At 38.1% G+C, this 23806-nt stretch overlaps 1 protein-coding gene across 1 annotated transcript in view; it reads right to left on the bottom strand.

Moving 5' to 3' along the window:
- Positions 1-1786: 1786 nt before the first annotated feature.
- mtnr1aa (melatonin receptor 1A a) overlaps positions 1787-23806 on the bottom strand; it is a 48420-nt gene continuing 26400 nt past the window's right edge. Inside the window, exon 2 of the mRNA XM_059343036.1 lies at positions 1787-3281. Coding sequence (XP_059199019.1) covers positions 2413-3281 — 869 coding nt within the window. The 3' untranslated portion in view covers positions 1787-2412. The remainder of the gene's footprint in view (positions 3282-23806) is intronic.

Genomic DNA, 23806 nt, shown 5'->3' with positions numbered 1-23806 from the left:
ATGACAGTCATATCCCGTGGCTATTCCAACATACAAAGTGATTATGTACATTCACTGAGTGAATATTTAGAAAATAAAACATATATTTCTCGCTAGAAATGTGATCAAAATCCATTTTTATGCAGAAACTAAGTCAAAATATTGATTTTTTCACTAAAAATGAGAGAACTGTCCGCCATGTTTTTTGTTCTGACCGCTGGGACCTTGAAAGTCACGTGACTTGGAACAAACCAATAGGAACAAATATCAATGGGATGGCCACGGGATATGACTGTCATTAACTTGCATTGTAGCAAAATCCGTGTCAGTTTCACGGAAATTTGAGCGATTCCGTGGCTATTCCACGGATTGAGTTAAGCGAAATCCGTAGCTATTTCACGGATTTCTGTGAGACCAGGTTGGCTGATTTACCTGTAGAGCCAGACTGGAGACTGTAGTCCAGCTTTTCTGCTGATGCACCTCTTGACCTGCCTGCTCCAAAACATCAGATTCAAATGATCAGCTTCATTACAAGCAGCTTCAGGATGTTCATAACGAGTTGGTCATTTGGATCAGCTGTGTTGGAGCAGGGAGAGATCTAAACTTGAAGGACAAGTGGTAATCCTGGAAAGGAAAAAATATACAGGGTGTCTATGAAGATTTTGTTTCAATAAACCATGACACACATTGTGCCTTCTCTTGAGGAGTAGCTATGTTTATAGGGCTTCATGTATCCCTACCTATCTCATCAACAGGGTACCTGAAATACACAAATGCAAGGTGATTAAAAACTGTGACAATCACTCTGTACATACAGTACAGGCCAAAAGTTTGGACACACACCTTCTCATTCAATGCGTTTTTCTTTATTTTCATGACTATTTACATTGTAGATTCTCACTGAAGGCATCAAAACTATGAATGAACACATATGGAATTTTGTACTTAACAAAAAAGTGTGAAATAACTGAAAACATGTCTTGTATTTTAGATTCCTCAAAGTAGCCACCCTTTGCTTACTAGAATATAAGACATGTTTTCAGTTATTTCACACTTTTTTGTTAAGTACATAATTCCACATGTGTTCATTAATAGTTTTGATGAATCTACAATGTAAATAGTCATGAAAATAAAGGAAACACATTGAATGAGAAGGTGTGTCCAAACTTTTGGCCTGTACTGTACATCAAATCTGATTAAGATATCATATCAAGATAACAATTGTCTAAAATAAGATTAAGATAACAATTGTCTGATTATTATTAATTCATTACGGCAACTATAATTAAGTCATTATTTTTTTCTAACCCTGTATATATTTTGTTCCAGTGATGTAAATGTTGCCCTGTTAAACTGGTTTTTAATGGAACCCAAAATACAAAACAATCCTCTGTACAAGCAGCATATTCTGAGACATATTTATATTAGGTGGTGACTTCTAGTTGTCATAATAATTGTGACAGGCAAAGGAGGAAGTCACATGACGTAGTATAGGTCCGTGTAGAGTGGAGGTCAAGGTGGATGGATGGATGGCTGATAAAAGATGGATTTTGACCTAGTAGAACGTTTATCGTTTCCTGTGTGAAACCAAAGTCATTGCTGTTATTCCAACTGACGTACATTGAGAATAAATACTGAATGCATTAACAGAATTTCAATAAACTTCATGCAAGTAAATTGGACACAGGACTGAAGCGGATCCTCCATCAATATCAGATTTTATTTTGCATATGAACAATTCCTGCATATCCATGCATACAGTATAATGAGCTCACAAGGTGGCAGAGAGAGAGAGAGAGAGAGAGAGAGAGAGAGAGAGAGAGAGAGAGAGAGAGAGAGAGAGAGAGAGAGACTAAAATATATATTCCACTTAATGTATTGCAGGGTATAATAAGACAGCAGCAACCCACATTGCTTGCACTCAATTAGTGGTACAGTGTCACAAATGAGGTTATTAAAATTGGTTAACTTCATTTATAAACTTCTGGTTATATTTTAAAACCAAGTTTTGTCGATTTTTTTTTCTTCATTTGCCCGATAAAATGGTGTTTTCTTCATTTAACTGGAACCCGATATATCTTACCATATATCTACATGACGTTTCATACAAAATAAATACTTGTATAATGCATGATACATTTATATCATCACTGTAAACATGAAAACAAAACGGACATCATATATTTACTGTACTACAGGTACTGCAGAGTCAAACAAAAGTGCTTGATAAAAGACAAAGATAATATTCACCCCTGTTCTTACTGTGATTGTTCAGAGGTCACATAGCACCATAGGACAGTCTGTGGACAGCTCAGAGGGTCGGAGCTGTTTTATATTTATATTTGGTATTTTTCTCACTCTGCCTTTTGTTTTTGTTTTTTTAACTCTCAGTCACAGCATATGTTTTTGATGTCCGCTAAATATTCCTCTGGATCAGACAGAGTCCACCTTGACCTGGTTATTGTTGGTCATGAGTGGAGACGGTTTACTCTTGAGCCTCTCCCCCGCGTCGTTGGAGCTGTCCTGGAAGAAGATGCGTGCCGTGCACACCGACACGACAATGCGCTTGTACTCGCGCCGGAAATTCTGGTTCAGCACACCATACACGATGGCATTAAGGCAGCTGTTGAAGTAGGCCATGAAGTAGCTCGCCACGAACAACCACTCAGGGATGAGGGGGACCACCACCTCCGGTTTGATCGCTACAGCCAGGCCGATGAAGTTGAGGGGCGCCCAGCAAACGGCGAAGAGCACAAACACCACGAACATGGTGACAAAGTTTCTAACGTCGTGCGGCGTTAGCTTGGGCCGGTTGTCTGGCTTGACCCGCCTCCTCACCTGTATGACCAGTATCCAGATGCGCAGGTAGCAGTATGTGACAATCATGATGGGCAAAATAAAGTGAAAGAAAACCACGGCGATAGTGTACGCCGAGCTGGCCGATTGCTCGAACGTGCAGGAATAAACCCGCGGGTCGTACTGGAGCGAGCCCACGAACAGGTTGGGCACGATGGCCACCACAGTCAGCGCCCAGATGAGCAGCACGTAGCAGACGGAGTTTTTGTCACTGTACAGTTTATCGTACTTGAGGCTGTGGCAGATATAACAGTAGCGGTTGATGGCGATGCCGGTGATGTTGAAGATGGAGCCGATGACGCTGACGCCCATGAGGAAGCCGCTGATCTGGCAGTGGACGTAGCCAAGGTTCCAGCCATTGTGGAAGATGGAGGAGAGGACCAGAGGGTACGGGTAGATGGCCACCACCAGGTCTGCCACCGCCAGGCTCACCACAAAGATGTTCCCTACACAAAACACACAACCACAGGAGACAGGAAGGAGGACACGTGAGTCATTAAAACTCTTACTTACTTAAAAAGTACGATTTAAAGGAACACTCCACCGATTTTTCATATTAAAACATGTTATTCGGTCAAGTAAGACGAGTTGATACAGACCTCTTGCGTCTCAATGCGTGCACTCAATCGCCCTGGCGCGCGGCGCCACTTGGCTAGCACTTAGCTTAGCCCAGTTCATTCATTAGGATCCAAACAGATGGACAGTTAGAAGCGACCAAACTCCTCCATGTTTTCCCTATTTAAATACAGCTACACGAGTAGTTAAACGACCAAGTATGGCGACACAAAATAAAACGTGGCGCTTTTGAAAGGTCTGTATCAACTCGTCTTACTTGACCGAATAACATGTTTTAATATGAAAAAACGGTGGAGTGTTCCTTTAAAATCTTACTGCTGGTCTACAAAGCTCTGAATGGTCTCGGACCAAATGACATGCTTGATCTGCTCCCTCTCTACGAAGCATCCAGACCCCTTAGGTCATCTGGAACTGGCTTGTTGCGTGTCCCAAAAACAAGAACTACGCTTTCAGTTATTCTGCTCCTCACCTGTGGAACAAACTACCTGTAGATGTGAGGTCAGCTCCTTTAAATCAGGACTAAAAACACTATTGTTTACTGCAGCGTACTCTTAACTTTAACACTTATCTGCTCTACTCTACTGCCCTTACTTTTTAACTACACAATGTTTGACTTGTGCTTTTTATTATGTTATCTCTTTTTTTTATCCTGCTGTATCTTATTTTATCCTATTTATATTTTTATTTCTATTTCCCTGTTTTAATTGACTGTTTTTTTACTGTTTTCAATTGTGTCTTGCTGTTTTTAATGTGTATGTAAAGCACTTTGAATTACCTTGTGTTGAATTGTGCTATATAAATAAACTTGCCTTGCCTTGCCTTGCCTAAAACAGAAGTAAAGAAGATTGGTCATCCAAATGAACAAGACAATGAGAGCGTGAGTGATTGTAGCAGGACAGCGTCAAATTATTCACTCAGAAACAATTTGGAGCTATCGGCATGAAGTGCTGTGCATGTTTTCTTGTGTGCATATATGGGAATCAGGACATAAACAAAACATCATAACACTTGAAACTTCCACAGGATCATTTTAGGACTTTGGTTTAGGTTAGAATTTGGTTTGTTAGTGTTGGACTTATGTATTTAAAACATTTTGGAGCTATCGGCCTGAAGGACTGTGCATGTTTTCCCGTGTGCATACATGGGAATCTATGCGTGTAGTAGTAAAGCACAGGGCATAAACAAAACATCATTAGAACCCTTGAAACTTTCACAGGATCAATTTAGGACTTGGTTTTATGGTTCAGGTTATATTTAAGGTTTTTTATGCATTTAAAACATTTGGAACTATCTGCCTGAAATGCTGTGCATGTTTCCCCCCTTTGTGGCAGCAAGTTATTTAAGTAAGGAAGAAGCTATGCTTCAAAAGTATAATGTGAACTTACATAGTAGAAAAACATAAACATCAACTTGCCAACACCAGAGGAGCAATTTCAAGCTTGGGTTGAGCTTTATTTCCATTTTTGTCTTTAAGCCAGAAACTCATTTTGTGCCAATGAGCTGGAGTGATAACTGCATTAATACAGAGCAATAACTTTGATATATGTTAAAACTATCACACTAAAGATGTTCCATGTTAATATCGGAATCAAAGTTCAAGGCTCAAAAAAAAAAAAAAAAAAAACACTGACATTTAAAAGCATATGCCTGCCAAGAAAGACATTCCTTTTGGAAATCCTAGAAGCTGTGTTGTTGCATTAATTTAAGTATACATGATTTGTAAATATGCTAAAACATGCAAAAAATACCAGCGCAATCCTTTGGAGACATTCATTTGTTTTTGTTGCTGCTTCGTTACATAAGCCACAGGGAAATGGCCTCAAGGCTAGATGTTGAGAGGGAATGCATCTGCAAAATTTGTATTGTTTATGTGATTGTGTGCTCGTGTGGATGCATAAACACATTTGCTAGTTTCCCCCTATGATTTAGCGTGTATGAATATGAACTTCCATTCAATTGTCACCTTTTGATGTTGGCGAACAATAAAAAGGGAGGGGGTCCCTGTCAACTAAATAATGCATATTTCTAATTGCCAGCGAGGACATGATCTACAAGCAGATTGGTAATCAAGGCTGCACAAGTGTATTCTTTGTTCCCAAACTGATGGAAGGGAAATTAGACTTGGCTTGCTGCACTGTAAAAAATATTTGTTTAAATTACAGTAAAAAACTGTCAAATTGCATCAGAAATAGGTCGTAAAATTAAACATTGTACATCACCGTAGTAGATACTTTTAATTACTGTAAATCAAACAATAGTATAAAACTTTAAATTCTACCGCCATAAACTGTAGAAAACACACAGTTTTGCTGTAAAAATATAAAATTTTCATGTAAAGTTAATGGAGAAATACCACGATGAAACAATTATCCTAAAAGAAATGGGATTATTCTGTATAAATTACAGTTTTTACTGATATTTACATTTACATACGCTCACTGTATTTTTTACGGTGATGTTCTGGCAACCACAGCTGCCGGTATTTTACCGTAAATTAAACTGATTTTTTTTTACAGTGTGGAGAACACACTGTTGCATATGGAGAGAGGCGTGACAGACAGACGGCGGCTGTGATCCTCAACCTCTTTTTAAGCGAAATACATGACATGCACTTGAACGAGACAAAAGAGCAAATATATTATTACACTCCGTGGAAACGGCCTCACTTGTGTGTTTAGTCACACGCTGCTTTGTGTGTTCAGTTTTCCTTCATTATGCAGACCACATTTAAGCATTATTTACTGTCGAGTGGCTTGTCACCAGGATGTTGGAGCGTCCTCACATCTCGCCACACAGCGTTTTCACAGCTGTCACTTATATATTAGTGGAATGTTGTGTATGTATGGTGGTGAGTAGCATATTATGAGGCCTAATGACAAGTCCAGATCCAGTTGCCTGTGTGACAACACCCTGTCACAGATGACAAGATGCATTTACTGCATGTCAGATGGGAACTAAGCGCATCGTATATCTCTACCATCGCTGCAGTGCAAGAGGCAATTTCATTTCAGCGCTGACATTTGGTCTGTCAGTATCAGACACATTTCCTCGACCCGCAGGCAGACCTGTCAGTCTCACCTGAGCATTAGAAGCACGCTGGTGATCAGCCCGTTGGCCTGCTATCTCCCGGAGAACATACCAACCATTCTACTGCCAGAGATCACATGTGGCTATTCATTAAGTTTTGTCCTTTTATATCTGTCATTCAGCTGCCCTCCAGAGGGAATTAGGTGCACCTGCTGCTGACACAAGATCCAAGAGCTTTACTGTATGCATACGTGTGTGTTTCATAATTATGTATCTTTGTGAGGACCTTGAGAGCTTTTGGAAAGGAAGAACTGGATTTACTGCAGTGAAAAGGGATATTTGAGGGTTAAACACAGCATATGGAGTCATTTCGTTTCCTGTATCCTTGTGTGCATATATGGGAATCTATGTGTGTGTATATATATATATATATATATACTTATATCATTTTAGCTCCATTTTTGGTCTCCACCAACTTCAAATTGAAATATTTAGCAGCTAAATGCTCCACTGTGTTCACCAGCTGGTTGCTAACTTTGTCTATTGCCACCAAGTGCTGGTCAGGCAGCATACAGTGGGTTTAACCCTTAACAGGGCACTCATTGAAATACTTGCAAATTCCAAACTTCAACCCTAGAGAATATTGGAGGATATTACATACTGCCAGAATGTGTAAAAAACGAGATACGGCTATTACGAGATAGAGGCAAATCTATGAGAAAAAAATGCAGATTTATGACATTTGAAGTGGTGAATCTGCGAGAAAAAAAATAGCGTTTTTTCTCGTAAATCTGTGACTTTTTTCGCACAGATTTGCCACTTTAAATCTCTTAAATCTGTGACTTTTTTTCTTGTAGATTTGCCACTTCAATCGAGTAAATTTGCAACTTTTTTCTTGAAATATTACCTCTCCCCACTGAAGTTACCAAATACGGTTCTTTGCCCGATAAAGGGTTAAAGGTACGGGATGTGGCAGGCCACTGAACCAAAACAAGGAGCTAAAAGATTCTATAACACTTCAAGGAGATGAAGGAAACTGAAGAATCAGGTGGTGATTCTTTGTCACTATGAGGAACCTGTTTCACATTATCATCACATTTGATCAATTGTCAACATTAAAATATATTATGACAGCTTTGAATTCAAGTAAATGTACAAATGTGTGCATCTTAGTTTGCATCTTAGTATGCATGTTCTGTACAGTACCTTACTTGTTTGTAATACCTGAAGAATATAAAAATCCAACAGACACACTTATTTAAATAAAAAGTAAAAATGTGTGTAAGTGTACAATCTTGTTTAAGGATATTGTGGAGACAATCGCCTGTCAGTGACAATATGGGGACTAAATTCTCATTTGTGCACAAACAGCTGAAAACCACTATTCCAACCATCACATTTGAAGGTTAAGGCTCGGTTATTAGTACAAAGCTTAGGGTCAAGTCAAGTCAAGTCAAACTTTATTTATAGAGCACATTTAAAACAACCGGGGTTGACCAAAGTGCTGTACAGATATCACAGTTGCAGGAAATACGGTAAAAACTAAAATACTAAAATACATAAACACAGTGCAACAATAGAATAAAATAAATTAAAAATATAATAAAATAAATTAAAAATTTAAATAAAATTTTGTTTTTGCAAGATGTCCACTTAAACTTGATTAAAAGCCAGACAGCTCGGAGGGGGGAGAGGGGGGGCGGGGGGTTTACTGAGGGTTTTTTTTTTTCTTTTTCCCTGTGTGTTCTGTTGGACCAATGTTAAATTGTAAACTATAATCTGTAAAACAAAATAAAAACACCTTGATCAAAAAAGAAAAAAAAAACAGACAGCACCAGGCCATATCAGTGAGTACAGTGGAGCTATAGCTGAGGTATCCAAAGAATTATTGTTAGTCAGATCAAGGTCCTCCTAAGTGACAAAAACAAGCATGTAAGTGTGTGCAGGGTTGAGGTGAAGCGCCATGCTAACTGACAAATGAGAACATGTTTTAAAAGGAGGTGTTGACACAATGTGCAAATAGTCCTCTCTAAGGGGCTCCGTGTCCCTCCCATGGCTCTTCTTTACCGTAACAACCCCGTTAGAGGGTTTTAAACTCAAGTCACTCAGTATTAACAGCCTTGACCTTGACAAGGTCGTGTCATGAAAGGCCCACAGGCAGCCGGCTCTTTTGGCTGTTGGACTCTCTCCCTTACTGTCTCTGTCACTGTGACTAGTCCTGTGATTGACGCATCACTCTGAGTTTTCATTTTGGCCTGAGGAGAGATATGGCCTGGTGCTGCGTCCCTTCTTCCATTTCTGCAATCCCACACTTTCAACCGATTTAGGGACAAGTGAAGCCTGAATCTGAGTATTTCTCCCACTGTAGCTCGCAATGAATTTTGACACACTCACGGGCAAACTGAAAGGATATACAGTGCATCTGGACATTATCCAGACAGCTCAACTTTTTCACAATTTATGGTGTTGCTGCATAATCTCTAAAAATGAAATGGGGTGATTATATTTTTTGGGAGCGGCTGACAATAAAATGCAGGTAACAAATTCCAAATTAGTTTTCACCACCCAAGCCAATAGTGTGGAAATTAATTTTGGCATTAACGACACCTACGAGTCCGTATCAGCCCGCAGCATCTGAATTAGGATTTTGTCCCATTTTCAGAGCAGTTACTCCGGTTCAGGCGAGCTGAAAGTGAAGCATCTGTGAGCGGCTATACTGAGGTCTTTCCACAGATTCTCCAAAGGGGATTTAAGACCTGGCTTTTACTGGGTCATACCAGGACTGTCACTTCCTTGTCCTGAAGCCACTGCAGTGATATGGAAGGGCTGTGATTCGATATGGAGCTTAGCGTAAGTGCAGTCAGGGGCGACTGTTTTATTCTTAAATCTTCTGCCTCTACTTGTTCATTGACTACTTTCATTTAATCACTTAAGCTCCGCCTCCTGGTTCTTTCCTCTTTCCTCTTTAAAAAAAAAATCAATTGTTTATTGTTTATTGTTAAAAAGATCGGTAACACTTTACAATAACCAACTAAATAATGTTTATAGATGGTTTATAAACCAATTATTAACCATTTACAAAGTGCTTTACATATTTAATAATTTCTTAAAGGTATATGAATAATTTCAAAATCATTGACATACTTAATATGGAGTTAAAAATATTAAAATCGGTGCAACTAAAACCATTTATAAACAATTCATTATAATTTAATTGTTTGTTAATGGTAAAGTAACTATAAACTTACATTAATCGACATGTTTATAAATGAATAATACATCTATTTGCCATTTATACATGATTAAGTTAGTTAAACATTAATAAATGATGTATTTACCATTCTAAATGGTCTATAAACAGTTTATAAATGATGATTAAACATTAATAAACTATCTGTTTACAGTTTATAAATGATGGTTATTGTAAAGTGTTACCAAAAGATCCCCATTAGCTGTCACCAAAAGTGGGACGAGCTAGTCTTCCTGGGGTCCACAAGACAAAACAAAAATCACTTAACAATTAAACATTGTAGACATTATTATATACGTCATCAGAAATCATTCCGAATAAGTTATTACATTCATATCTATTACATTAATTCTCACTTTCATACAGTAAATATGTTAATTCACTACTCACAAATTTAAATAGTGCATTCTCAAGTAATAATTAAAAGATACTTTACTATTCAGTTCACGTACACTACCGGTCAAAAGTTTTAGAACACCCCAATTTTTCCAGTTTTTTATTGAAATTCAAGCAGTTCAAGTCAAATGAACAGCTTGAAAGGGTACAAAGGTAAGTGGTGAACTGCCAGAGGTGAATAAAAAAAGTAAGCTTAACCAAAACTGAAAAATAATGTACATTTCAGAATTATACAAGTAGGCCTTTTTCAGGGAACAAGAAATGGGTTAACAACTTAACTCTATGGAGTCTTGGGCTATTTTTTCCATTTTTGAATTCTTTTCATGTCTTTGTAAGTCATTTTGTGTCTTTTTTTGGTCATTTTGTGTCATTTTTTTAGTCATTTTGTGTCTTTTGGTGTCTTTTTTGTCATTTTGTGTCTTTTTTTAGTCCTTTAGTCCAACATAAAATGTGATTTTGAATCTTTTTTTTTACTTTCAAAACACTATCATGCTCAATAAAGAATTTTAAATGTTGCAAATGTGCATTCATTTCAGAGTACACTGAGACATTAAACTGCATAATTTTCAATTAAATTCTGGAAAAGTTGGTGTGTTCTAAAACTTTTGACCAGTAGTGTATATTCAGTGGGCAATTATTCCAATAACTGATAGCACGATAAATAACTGTTCTCTTTAAGGCATTTGATTTTGGACATGGTAACATCATCTGACCACCATTAGCTGACCTTGTCACATAAGAATGAACCTGATCACATCTGACAATTTGGTTATATAAGAAAACAGGTTGAAAAGAATAGACAGTGTTTCTAAAAAATGTTGTTGTATTGCACGCCAACCTGTGTCAGGTAAAAATTGAAAGCTACTTGTGGATCCACTCAGATCCACAGGGAAGCTTCTCAACCAGTGGTGGTTCTACACAGGGGCCTCCAGGGGCCACTGCCCCTGTGAAGAAGCCCTTGGCCCCTGCTGTGGCCCCTGTGTCAAATTAATAATAAAATGAACAATTTATAACAATGAACGATGGAACAATTCTTACCTATTTTTTGTTCAAACAATATCTCATTGTACACAAAAGGAACCCATAATGTGAACATTGTATTATAGTTTAATTGCGCAATAAAAGGTAAATAGAAAGATAAAAAAAGGTTTTGAATGCTTAAATATAATTTTTGACGATTTTTAATGTGCCCCTCTGATTAAACACTGGCCCCTGCTTGGCCCCCACAGTAAAATTGGTCTAGAACCGCCACTGTTCTCAACAAACAGCAAACTTTTATTTCCTCCAATTGGCCGTTGCTGCGAAACAAAAAACACACACAAGTCTGACTAATTCCACGGTTATTCCCCATAATAGTGCATTAACCCGGCATTAACTCCAAACCAGAAACCGATCTTTGTTTAATCAATGAGATTTTGAGTCTATAAACAGTGGACTGGCTGAATATCCCTCCTGTGGGAACACACACTGTCACCATAACATCGGACTTCACAACTGGCTGCTTTTCTTCCTCCAGCCTAACAAGTCCCGTGTCCCTCTGCGCTGAAAAGAGCACCCACAGCATGAGACTGCCACCTTCACGCTTTACACCAGGGTAGTTGTTAGACTGGTTGTGAGCTGTCTGTTTCCTCCAGACTGCTGTGGATTACAGCAGCAGAATGGTATTTTTCATGGCATCACTTAAATGTTTTGCTCACAGAGTCATGCTGTTTTTCAAGCAGTGACGTCTTTCAGTACGCTGACAGGTCACACAGCGAATGCTGCTCTTGACTGTTGTCTTTCAAAATATGCCATCTCAGCAAACTGTAGCTCTGTGACGTAGTCCTTGAATACTTTGTCACCTCTCGGACTGACTTGCCCAGTTGGGTAAGAAATGGAATATGGAATATATTAGCCTTGCCTTAACCTGTATTAGAGGTTTTTATACAGAGAGGTGCTAAAGTCTGTTTTTCTGAAATCTGATTACAATAGTTGATTTATATCCTACACCAGATCTTTATGTCTGAATTCTCTCAGGTCCTATGCCAGTAGTTCTCAACCTTTTTGAGTCGCGACCCCCAATTTAACATGCATGTTGTCCGTGACCCCCGCTCACTGAACACAATCTAACACGCACAGTTCAGATCACCCAAAAAAGAAACAAAATGACCAAAAAAAAGGAAACAAAATGAGCAAAAAGACACAAATTGACCACAAAATGAGCAAAAAAGACACAAAATGAGCAAAAAAGACACAAAATGACCAGAAGACACAAAATGACAAAAAAAATACACAAAATGACCAAAAAAAGGAAACAAAATGACCAAAAAAGACACAAAATGACCAAAAAAAGACACAAAATGACCAAAAAAAGGAAACAAAATGAGCAAAAAAGACACAAATTGACCACAAAATGAGCAAAAAAAAAAGACACAAAATGACCAAAAAAAGACATTAAGTGACCAAAAAGACTAAAACACATTAACACAGTGGAGACAGAGCTGACTTCCAAAATGATTTGGCGACCCCCAGAAATCATCTCGCGACCCCAATTGGGGTCCCGACCCCATGGTTGAGAATAGCTGCTATATGCAATACTGTTATCGCTGCAAGGAGTTTGGTCTAATTACAATAGAATGTATGACTGAGGCTGTTAAATATAAATGTTTACACATTCCACTTTCCTACATAAAATAATCCAATTCAGATCCCGTTTGACAAGCCCATATAAAATCAAATAAAACCTAAAGCTCAACAAACCGTCTCTATTTGTTTATGTTTGCTGTCCTTTTTCCAACCACAGTTGTGCAAAAATGTTCTTTCTCCAAAAATACCAAAGTCAAACCTCATAAAAAAGCACTAGATCTATATTCTAACTTTCCCACCGGCCCAACTAAACATTTCTTCACTGCCTTATTGGACCATTTCCTGTGAAATATCCTTTCAAATACCTACTGGCAGTCTGTGCAGACAACTGTTGACCAACTGTTGCAGGCTGTTGCACTGATGAATTTTTAGCATGTATTTAATGACTCAGTTTAAAGTGGAGGAATGTTCTGATAATATTTAACAGTCGAGAGAATACTGGTGTTCGGGGTATTTCATATTTTGAGCAGTTGATATGAAGCGTATCATCCACATGCTGTCGGGTCTGAGGCTCCGTGTCAGATATAACCCATAAGAACCCAGACCCACACTGCAAAAAAGCCAACTTGTATTTTTTGGCCTAAAACAGTGATTTAAGTTGGTAAAACTTGGAAATATAAACTACTGACATTTAGGGCAATAATGTAAGTTAGCACAACAAAGGAAGCCAGTTGTCTGCGGCTAACCGATGCTAGCGGCTAACTGATGCTAGCGGCGCTGCTTGTTACAGCTACAAGAGTAGCCATTAGCGTATCAATGCTAACTCAAAATTGTGGTCACAACATTAGCTGACATTTCAAAGCGACGTTACAATCGTGCCAATTCAGCACATTGCTGAAGTTAGCAGAAGTAAGGATTAAAAGTTATTGCAATGTTAAATTATAAGTTAGTACAACTTACAGTTGAGTTGACAGAAATCTGAATTCAGAGTTGCGCAAACTCAAAAGCAAAAATTTTAAATATTTTGTTTAATCGTCCAACTTAAAATTTTATCGAAGTTTGTTGCCTTGAAATTTTGAGTTCACCCAAATTTTCTTTTTTTGCAGTGCAGTTATCCTTAAAGGAAAGTTATGGGGGATATAGCACCATTTCTGATCCCTAAATGTCAAAGATCTGTGATGTGACATAAACATTACATTGGGCGCTTATTATTATTATTATTTATGTTTATAATATTTATGTTTATAATATTTCGTATTTTAAAATTTAAAAAAACTAGACACAAATTTGCCTTTTTCTCTGCATCTCCACAACATCTATCAAAATTGTGACATTATTAGTTCTGTTTAACAACAAATTATTTTTTAGATTTGTTTTTAAGTAGCATAATAATAATAAATCGATAATAAATAAATACAAATAACCAAACCCCAAACTATGGAATGAGCTACCTTTGCACATCAGACAAGCCTCCTCACTGTCCATTTTTAAAAGTCATCTTAAAACCTATTTTTATTCCTTGGCTTTTAACCACGCATGAGACTCTGCTCTTGTTTTTAGTGTTTTATGGTTTGCTTTTATTTATTGTTTTTTAAATTGTCTTTTAAAAAGCAATGAATCTATTTATTTTAGTGTTTATTTCCTGTTTTATTTATTTTATTGTCTCTTGTTCTGTTTGTTTATGTACAGCACTTTGTTGCGGCTGTTGTTTTAAAGTGCTTTACAAATAAAGTTGAGTTGAGTTGAGATGTGTCTTTTTGTTTATCAAAATTGTGACTTTAATTTGTTCAGGAAATATGGTCAAAACAAGTTAAATGCAATACAGGACACCGTATTAACGGATTAGAATTGTTAAATGGGTTTAAACTTAGCCTAGTAACAAAAAACAGAAGATTTAACGTGTTTGTTACACGGGTGTCACCATGGGTTCTTATTGGATAATGTGCATGTGCTGAAGGTTAGCAGCAGGTGGAGCAAGTATGAATATGTCAGCGCAACCTGCTGCCCTTCTGTCCTGACTGACTAATGAACTAGGCATTTCATTACCCACGGTCAAAAGTCAAGTCTAACTGCATACCTTTCCTGGGAAAGTTTCTGAGGTCAGTGTGAATGCGCAAAAAAAAGCACATAAGGTCTTTTAGTATGCGGTCCTTGGCAGAACATACCGCAGAACGCTCATTTTAATGTATGTTAATGTGTGAAAAATCACCGCAGGAATATGAATGAATTTCAATGTGTCAGGAATATGTAAATTTTAATTATAACGACAGTACATGAAGAGTCAAAATGCATATCTCATATCATGAATTTCAATTTCCGAATGGCTCTTCTTTCATGGCGGTGCAAAGACGCATGCAGACTGAGCTGGAAGACATGTGGGTGTTCTCCTGACCTTGAAATGTGCTTTGGTGCCTTTTGGTATATTCACACCCAGCGCTGTGCACAAGATGGAACAAGTCGCATAAAGGGACAACAGTTCCAAGCGCATGAGGCAGCACAAGGTGAGTTATTTATATTTTGCTTAAAATGGGTCTTTTATGCTGAAAGACTTCCCCCGCAATTGATTAGATCTCTACAACCCCAAGAACATAACCAATTTTAGTATCCCATGCTCTTGAATGTGGCGATGTGTGATTTTCCTAATTAAAGCAACTGCGAACACAAGACTGCTGCAAAAAAAACAAAAAGTTTTGTTTCAGTGCAAAAAAAAAAAAAATGCATGACCTGTTATTTTCCTGGTTAATGACACATCACACAGGGTCGCCATGAGAAACCTTGAGACAATTAAAAACTTTTGCGTTTCTCCTTCCATTCCTCTCCTGTTTTACTTTTTGGGTGTAGCTTAAAAGGTTATTTGAAGGGTATCATGTGGATCACTCATTATTTTTTAGATAAAGTTAAACATTTTATGCACGGAAAACTTTACACATTGATGGACGAAAATATCTGAAAACCAACAAAATGTATCTTTGAATGTAGGATTTAAATAAATACTTTAAAAATATCCACTAACATCTATTCAACTTTGACAGCTAACTTGGGATGTTTATTTCTGACACTACATATTCACATCTTGCCACTCTGCACTGCAAAAAAGCCAACTTGTATTTTTTGGCCTAAAACAGTGATTTAAGTTGGTAAAACTTGGAAATATAAATTACTGACATTTAGGGCAATAATGTAAGTTAGCACAACAAAGGAAGCCAGTTGTCTGCTCAAAAACAAGTTGGTGAGTTGTTGTTACTTATATCTTTAAGTTGGGGTTCAAAACACGGGACAATAGTTCTGCTAACTCTTATTTCTTTGTTGTGAAATTCGGTCATTAGCGAAATCTAGCGGCTAACTGATGCTAGCGGCTAACTGAAGCTAGCGGCTAACTGATGCTAGCGGCGCTGCTTGTTACAGCTACAAGAGTAGCCATTAGCGTATCAATGCTAACTCAAAATTGTGGTCACAACATTAGCTGACATTTCATGGCAGCGTTAAAAGCGTGCCAGAGAAATTCAGAGTTGAGCAAACTCAAAAACAAAACTTAAAATATTTAGTTTAATTGTCCAACTTAAAATTTTATCGAAGTTTGTTGCCTTGAAATTTTGAGTTCACCCAACTTTTCTTTTTTTTGCAGTGTGACTTTCAAAGAACAAAATAATTGTCTTAGCTACATCTCTATTTGGTGAGCTATTTCCACCATGCAGCAGTGTGATTGACACAGCAGTTTAAACTGTCTGACAAAAGGAATGTGGCTGACTGAGAAGGTGATAATAAATCACCACATTCATCTTATATTCCACGTTTTTTGCATACTGCCACACCTGTAGATGTGAAGAGCTGATGCACTTGGACCTTGCCACCATGACCTTGTTTCTTGTTTTTGTCAACATTAACCACAGAGCCATCAGCTATTTACCTTTCTGCACCTTTTCTTCCCTTCCAAGAATTCACTCTTGTGTATTCTTCTTTCATCATTACTCGGCTGTCGACTGCTCCTAACATGATTCAGTGATCAGAAACTGTGCCAACAAATTCAAAAAGCCTCGAATAAAGATGAGTCCTTGATGAATGAGGGGATATAATGTGTTTTTTGTGTGTCTGTGACTGTGAGTGTTGAGGGCATTTAGTGAGGTCTTGTGGAATTCACTCAAAATATCTCCCAGCTACCACTATGACAGGGGGGAAATAAGAAGGAGGGGGGGAAAAAATAAAAAAAAAATAGGATTATCGTGGCAGCTCCCGGGTGTGCACGGAAATGTGACAAAATGCACACAAAACAACAACTGTGATGTTGGGACTTCTTTACTTGAACTGCATTAATAATAATCCAAAGAGAAAGAGGTAGAGAAAGGGAGAGTGGAATAAAATAGAGCGAGAGAGAGAGAGAGAGAGAGAGAGAGAGAGAGAGAGAGAGAGATGCAGGCAGCCCTATGAAGAAGCTGAGTGATTATGTCCCTGGGTCACTATTGGATTTGTGGATATTGTGTTTATGAATGAAGCCAGTGACAGGCGTGGATGATGAGACTCTCGGCAGGTTTAATCTCCTCACTTCTCTTACAGAAGCTATTTTAAGAGTCTAGGATGAGTACAAAAACACACAGAGCATACAGTACATTAATAATAAAACATGTATGCTGGAAGTCATCTGTCAATAGCTTTCTTCATTACTGCAAAGGCATTTTTTCTTTTCCTTTTTATAAGCTGCTGATCAAAATATGAAAAAGGGAAGCACTTTTGGCATGGATGGAGGCAAAAGTGGTTTATTCCTACCCTGGTGTGGCAAAGGAAAGAAGGGATTTACAAACTGACCTCAAGTGCCCTCTCTCCTCGGGACCTACCAACCACAAACCGCAGAGTGAAAAGCAGCATTATGCTCCGCCAATGTGATTCCAGTTCACATCAAGCACCACCACTGTTTTCATAGAGCAGCCGAGGGATTGTTTAAATACCAGAATCAAGTTTAGTCAACCCTAAATCAAGGAATGTTTTCTTTAAAAAATCACCAAAATTACACCATTTATCATAGCCAGAAACTGTAAAAAATGTCCAATGTTTTATGAATTATGTGGAATGAACATTTTCATTAGAAGAAATAACCAAATTCAAGCTAAACATTGTTATATTTCATTACAATTACATTAATCTCAGTGTCATTTAAAATTTTGTCAAAAATGAACCATTTGCACTATGTAGATTCTATAAAAAACATTAAATTCTGTGCTCCTCAGCGCAACTAGCAAGCCATGAATGACTCAGCTGAAACCGACAGTCACGTTACAAAAATTCTGTGAAATTGGAGTGGAAGCTGTTTACACAGAGCAGAGAGGAGTGGACAAGAAATGGTTGGAATTAGAGGTTTTAAAAATGAAATTAAAAATGACTTGTTCTTGTAGGCCCTTGAAAAATGCTCTGTATATGTACACCTTTTTCTTGCGACTTTTGTAAAATAAATTACCAAAAAAATTGTTTAAATACCAGAATCAAGTTTAGTCAACCCTAAATCGAGGAATGTTTTCTTTAAAAAGAAAAAAAAAAACTAAAATTACACCATTTATCATAGCCAGAAATTGTATAAAATGTCCAATGTTTTATGAATTAATTATGTGGAATGAACACTTTCATCAGAAGAAATAACCAAATTCAAGCTAAAAATGGTTATATTTCATTACAATTACATTAATGTCTGTGTCATTTAAAATGTTGTCAAAAATGAACCATTTGCACTATGTAGATTCTATAAGAAACATTAAATTCTGTGCTCCTCAGCGCAACTAGCAATCCATGAATGACTCAGCTGAAACCGACAGTCACGTTACAAAAATTCTGTGAAATTGGAGTGGAAGCTGTTTACACAGAGCAGAGAGGAGTGGACAAGAAAGGGTTGGAATTAGAGGTTTTAAAAATGAAATGAAAAATGAAAAAATGCTCTGTATATGTACACAATTTTCTTACGACTTTTGTAAAACAAATTACCAAAACAAATTCAACTCATTTTTTGTGATTTATGATCATGTGGCATACTGCAAAAAATATTTTTTCCTTACTTGTAGCTATGAATGACTATTTCAAGGTGCAGGACTTATATTGTAGTGAGAAATGAGGCCACAGTGAGTAAATTGTGAAAGGAAAAAAAAAAGGCTTGGGGTTCAGAGGGTTAATCACAACATTTAGCACAATCAGCGGCAGTTAAGAAAATGCTTAAGAAAGGCCCTGTTTAAACTGAAGGTCATTTCCTGACTCATGGCATTGGAGAATGTGCTCCTGTGTGATTATCTTATCAGATGGAGAAGGTATCTGACTGGGTAGGAGATTTCTTTCCAGGTACTATTAGATTAGCACACAATAACCTTTGTCTGTCACAAATTTTCAGAATTTTTTGTAATCAACAGTCAAGGAATTTTGCTTACAACAGCTTACATTTCAGATCACAAGTAAATATTTAGTCTTTGCTTTAGTTAAAGACAGATTCATGAGCTCCTCTTCTAATTGGCATTGGTGCAGCGTGATGTCCTGTGGGTGTTGGCACTGGGAAGCAACTTGAGTGAGATTTTTAACAACATCTCAGATCCAGTGAGGTTTACCGCCTTAGTGGCCAATCTCGTTGGCGTACCTTGAGAAAAAAAAAAACCTAACTAAGCAGTCTCGATCCCAAATTGCTGGGCCTCTTTCTTACAGCCAGCGCTGCAATTTTGAGGATCATGTGTTGTGAAAATACCTGTCCGCCACACTTACTTTCTCTGGTCAGGGAGCAGAGATGACAAAACACCACGGGTGGTGTCACACTGGATGTCAGCCAGGCCCCCACAGCTGGTGGCCTGACACAGCCTGACAGGTCCAGTCACGTCTTCCAGATAAAGCCCGCTAGACAAGTTGTCCAATGTCATGTTGTCAATCTGATTACACAGCCTTCATGTGTCATGAACGAGTGGCAAAACAGGATATCAAAAAATTAACCTGTTTGTCCGACCGGGCGTGAAAATTATATTCGCAAGGCTGATATCTGTGTTAAACACCAGTATTGTCACGTATGTACAAACATTTATCTTTCCATCATAGCGATGTTGATGAACATCAGGTCAATGCGTAGGGGATACTGTACTTTAGATCCCCTGAGGAGCTGTGGGTAGGGTGAACCATGTGGCCACAGCTCTTGTAGCTGCTGGTGCTGCTAAGATTTACAGTACTCCAGCTGCTCCCCAGTGAACCACACTCTATGGTTCAGCTACAGCATCTGCTGTAAAGTGGAGAAAAACTAAAAAACCATTTGTATGCAATGCAGCAATTCCTGTCTTCTTTTTACCATCCAAGATTACGAACAGAGGACATAAAGTAGGACAACGCCTGCAGAAACCTCCATCTGAAGCTAAGCACCGTTTGAATAAAAGGTATTTCTGCTGAGTTCCAGCTCCATCAACTGTCATTATTGTGGCAGGTGCAGGTTATTTTGCTGACACTAGTCTCCAGAGTGACTTTAACTCCTTTCATACAGAGGACATGTGAATGATGTGTGTCCTCTTAAGTCACGTTTCGCCCCCCATTTACACGAGACTGCGGTTGCAGATTAATCTCCGGTCTTCACTGTTCACAGACTGTGATGTATTACTTATAAATCTGTTATTTTGCGGCTTTTGTAATCTTATAATTTTTTGTAATCTAAATATATCAAAAACATGGCTTTTAGTTGCACTCAATCAGTGTACATGATCTCCTCGCGTTCTGATACCCTTTTAAAAGGTAAACACAGACCTTTTTTTCAGATATTTTTGATTTTCCAGTCCTATTAAGCCAAGTTATTAGTTTCTGATGTTGGTGTACAGTGTGACTAAGAGCCTGGAATCATTTCGTAGCACAATTAATAGGTTTTTTAAGTATTCTTTAGAGCTTATTACTTAGTGTCTTTTATTTAAATTCTGCATTTTGGTTATTAACAGCTGGTCAATTAATCGGTTAAGACATTCTTGTAGAAGATATAACAAATCGTCCAGCTCCTCAAATGTTAATAGTTTCTACAATTCCTAGTCTTCTAGGATAATAATTTAAAAATCTTTGGACTGTTGGTCAGGGGTGTGTGTGTGTGTGTGTGTGTGTGTGTGTGTGTGTGTGTGTGTGTGAAGCATGTGTATCTGGAGGAGTGTGCGTGCTTACGCGCGCATGTGTGTGTGTGTGTGTGTGCCTGCGGGTATCTGTAACTGTAATCACATCAAAGGATCAAAGGCAATCAGAAGCAAGCAGAACAATCAACAGAATTAACTGCACCTGTAGAATGTTCCGTGACAGCAGCCAGAGGTGGACGGATTCGAATTTCTGACCTCCAACAGAAAGCATTTTTGGTCATCATTGATCTGACTTCACTTTGAGCGTCCTGAGTTCTTTCTGAACAGCTACATATGTTTTTTTGTGAAGAAAAATGAAGAAATAGCTTTGTAAGAGCGATCTGAAAAACTGTAAAATATGTTTTTCGACAGAAATCTTCCTGCGTTTTTAATATGGGAGCCAATGAGGCTGTTGGTGCGTGTTGGTGGCGCATCTGTGCGTCCTACGCCCAAACTATAACTCTGACAGCTTTACCAGAGGATTGTGAGGAAGAAGACAAATTTTCCTACTTTTATATGTATAAATTATTTCTGTAAGAGTGGAATTTGCGGCCTGGAGCGCAGTTTTCAAACTTATTTTTTGACAATTTTTTCTCTCCCTCTACACTCTGGCGATGATAAATGGGAAACCCTGGCGCACGCGCACATCAGGGCAGAACGCTGCGCACAATACAGAGAGCAACCATGTAGAGAAAAAAAATGACATGCCGTAATGTAAATTAGATAAATAACATAAGGCTATTTAGTTCATTAAATAAAAGGATAATATATAGACCTGTTCTATAGAAAATGTAACCCTAAAAGACTAATGTTGTGATCCGGCGCTATATAGAAAATAAAATAAAATAGATCTTCAAGGGGGGTGGGGGGGTGGGGGTGCTGTTGCCCCCTAATATAATGTTATGGGAAACACTGGCATATAAAGCGATGCTAGCACTATTCTATGAGGCTGTGCTTTGAGCTAAATGACAACATGCTAAGAATGACAATGTTTTGATGTTGATGTTAAGCAGGTACAAGCATGTGTAAAGTCTTTGAAAAAATTTAAAATTTCTCAGTATGAAAAGTCACAGCATAACCAAACAATTATCCTGAGGGGAAGATGAAAGTCTGAACTAATTCTCATGGTAATCCACCTGTAGAAACATTTTACTCAAAGCGTCAAACTAATCATGCCACTAGAAGAAAAGTCAACCACCAAAGACAAGGATGTTTGTGCCAAAATGTATGCAACTCTGTCCAACAGATATTCCAATCCAAATTCTAAATTCAGAGAGAATAAGCACAAGACTCATCTTCTCTGTGCTATCCATGCACAATTGCTTATGCAAAAAAACAGTGACCTGAGCTGAATAGATAATCACGACACCAAACCATCTCAGGAGTTATGCAAGGGAGCATTATGGATTTGACACCACAGATGGAAATACTCCCATAAACATGATGTTGTTTCCTAACAGTAATACTAATGTCGAACTTTCTGAAAACATAATATCCCTACTAGCATTTGCAGATTATGCATTATGACTATTCATACTGCAGCTATAAATAACCCTAACCCTAAATCAGCTATTCTCAACCTTGGGGTCGGGACCCCAATTGGGGTCGCGAGATGATTTCTGGGGGTCGCCAAATCATTTTAGAAGTCAGCTCTGTCTCCACTGTGTTAAAGTGTTCATGTGTTTTAGTCTTTTTGGTCATTTAATGTCTTTTTTTGGTCTTTTTTTTTTTTTTTTTTGTCATTTTGTGTCTTTTTTTGGTCATTTTGTGTCTTCTTTGGTCATTTTGCGGTCATTTTTTTTCTTTTTTTGGTCATTTTGTGTCTTTTTTTTGGTCATTTTGTGTCTTTTTTGGTCATTTTGTGTCTTTTCGGTAATTTTGTGTCTTTTTTTGGTCATTTTGTGTCTTTTCTTGTCATTTTGTGTCTTTTCTTGTCATTTTGTGTCCCTTTTGGTCATTTTGTTTCTTTTTTGGGTGATCTGAACTGTGCGTGCGAGATTCTGTTCAGTGAGCGGGGGTCACGGACAACATGCATATTAAATTTGGGGTCGCGACTCAAAAATGTTGAGAACTACTGCCCTAAATGACTATTGTCATACAAAGACCACATTTGACAGACTTTGCACTGGATTTTGGAAGGCTTGGCTTAGCTTTGAAAGCATGTTTTCGTTGTTTTTGAAAATTGTAAAAGCGTCACTGTTGCAAAACAGACTTTTACACTAACAAACACCAACATAACGTTACAACCGCCGAACTGAAGGCTAGCAGTTCTGTGTGACTTTGTTTGATTCCTGTGTAAAAATCCCTTCAAAATACATAAAGAACAGCATGGAAGCAGAGCATGATTGAACAGAATACAGACAAATTATCTGCTGGAAGCAGAGGCTGTCCTTTCTCCCACCTGTCTTACTCACCCCCCCATCATTCTCCAACAGGTGATTCCAGTCTGAGTAGTAGAGTAGCTGTCTGAAAGGCAGACCAGGACAGAGCGTGGTAGGGGGTTGATGGGTTGACCCAGATAAAGGGAGACAGACTTAAAGTTCAAGCAGGACACAGGGCACATTTGAGTACAGTGTTGTGTTTTCACAGTGTGATTGAAAACCCACCAACCACAACTGCATCTTAATTTCCAGATATTGCTTCATTTCCCCAAAACAAAGTGAAAATTTGTCGAGAAAGACAACAAAAGTCATGTCAGTTACACAAGAGTATGCACATCCAGCTCTGCAGACAGAGGGCTACTGTATGCATGAACAGAGGTACTGTCTGCAGATAGTCACATGGAGGGCGTCCAAGCCTCCGATTATGCTCGTAGTCGTGCTCAAACTCCAGCAGGTTCCTATATGACAACAGGGAGCCTCGAGGCTTTACAGTATTACACAGAGCCATGTTTGATGGCTGAAGTGATAAACTGAAGTCTGACAGTAATGTGGTACAGTAGCCGAGATCTGATCTGGAGTTTGTGGCCATGTGACCTGACACTGCAGTTTAAAAAGGGAGACACTTTTAGGAAGGGAACAGATGCTATCAAGAAATGTTTTTTTTTGATGAATGAATGAAAACTTTTACATCA

The sequence above is a fragment of the Centropristis striata genome, chromosome 1 (genome assembly GCF_030273125.1).
Source record: "Centropristis striata isolate RG_2023a ecotype Rhode Island chromosome 1, C.striata_1.0, whole genome shotgun sequence".
Lineage (NCBI taxonomy): Eukaryota > Metazoa > Chordata > Actinopteri > Perciformes > Serranidae > Centropristis > Centropristis striata.
This window is presented reverse-complemented; position numbering and strand designations above follow the sequence as displayed.